At 35.1% G+C, this 1,041-nt stretch overlaps 1 protein-coding gene across 1 annotated transcript in view; it reads right to left on the bottom strand.

The window, feature by feature from the left end:
* LOC102294046 (V-set domain-containing T-cell activation inhibitor 1) overlaps window positions 1-815 on the bottom strand; it is an 8,190-nt gene extending 7,375 nt beyond the window's left edge. The window contains exon 1 of the mRNA XM_005947066.3: window positions 674-815. Coding sequence (XP_005947128.1) covers window positions 674-746 — 73 coding nt within the window. The 5' untranslated portion in view covers window positions 747-815. The remainder of the gene's footprint in view (window positions 1-673) is intronic.
* Window positions 816-1,041: the final 226 nt, after the last annotated feature.

Genomic DNA, 1,041 nt, shown 5'->3' with positions numbered 1-1,041 from the left:
GTGTGTGTTTGTTTGTGTGTATATATAGTTTGGGAAACTGAAAGCATTAAACAATGTTAAGAAAATGTTGAGAATGTCTCCTTGCAGGTTTGGTTACATTCGGAGGAGATGACTACATACAAAACGAAAAACCAAGTCGTTTATATGAAACTGTTTTTAAACCTTACAAAATAATAATTTAAAGTTTTCTAACTGCTCAATAAACACTGTGCTTGATTTGAACTTGACCAAAGTTCACTGAGACAAATTTAACTAATGGTTAACTATCACCGTTTTGGATTTTTTTAAAAATTGTTTCTAAACATTATTTTCCAAGCAAACTAGTTGTTACGTATTAAAGGATACCTGACCCATTTTACTGTGGAAAGTATTATTTTTGTGTCAAGTTATCTTATCTCACAGTGTCAGTGGAATTTATTTCTCTGATCTCAAAGTGAATATCATTTTACTTGATTTCCTTTAATCATTAACACAGAACCACATTTACAAAATATATATCTTTAAAGCTTAAAGTACCACAGATTATAATGAGGTCACATCCACTTTAATGAGGCATTACACTAATAACTGAAAGCTTTGGTACATAACAGACAGTACATGTTATTCAGGTTAGTGGTCATTGGTGTTTCGAGCAGAACAAGGTCAGACAAAGTATAAATATAGTGTCACTTACCACAATTGGCAAAAGTCCAGAAGAAGCTTAGAAAAAAGACCACCACAACCACTCGAAACTTGACCACAATCATTATCTTAAGGTTCTGTTCACCTCTCCAGCCTGAAAAACAACTGAAAAAAACCAGCTGGTATGTGATACTCACTTCAGAGGCTGGGCTATTTAGAGGCAGTGCAGTATTATGAGGCAAGACTTGTGAAACTTCAGTGACCAAAGTTCACTATATTCAATTCTTGTCGTGCTGTAAACCTAACTTTCTGCTGAAAAAGGGCAAAGATGGCGAAGCATGGGAACAAGTACAGGTGCAAGTATTTATAGACATATGACTAGATCGGCTGTGCTTCGAGTGCGGTCTAACTCCTGACATT

This window comes from Haplochromis burtoni, unplaced genomic scaffold, assembly GCF_018398535.1.
Source record: "Haplochromis burtoni strain Fernald_Lab_line unplaced genomic scaffold, NCSU_Asbu1 Contig_494, whole genome shotgun sequence".
Classification (NCBI taxonomy): Eukaryota; Metazoa; Chordata; class Actinopteri; order Cichliformes; family Cichlidae; genus Haplochromis; species Haplochromis burtoni.
Note: the sequence above shows the minus strand (reverse complement) of the source record. Positions and strands in the feature narration are given on the sequence as shown.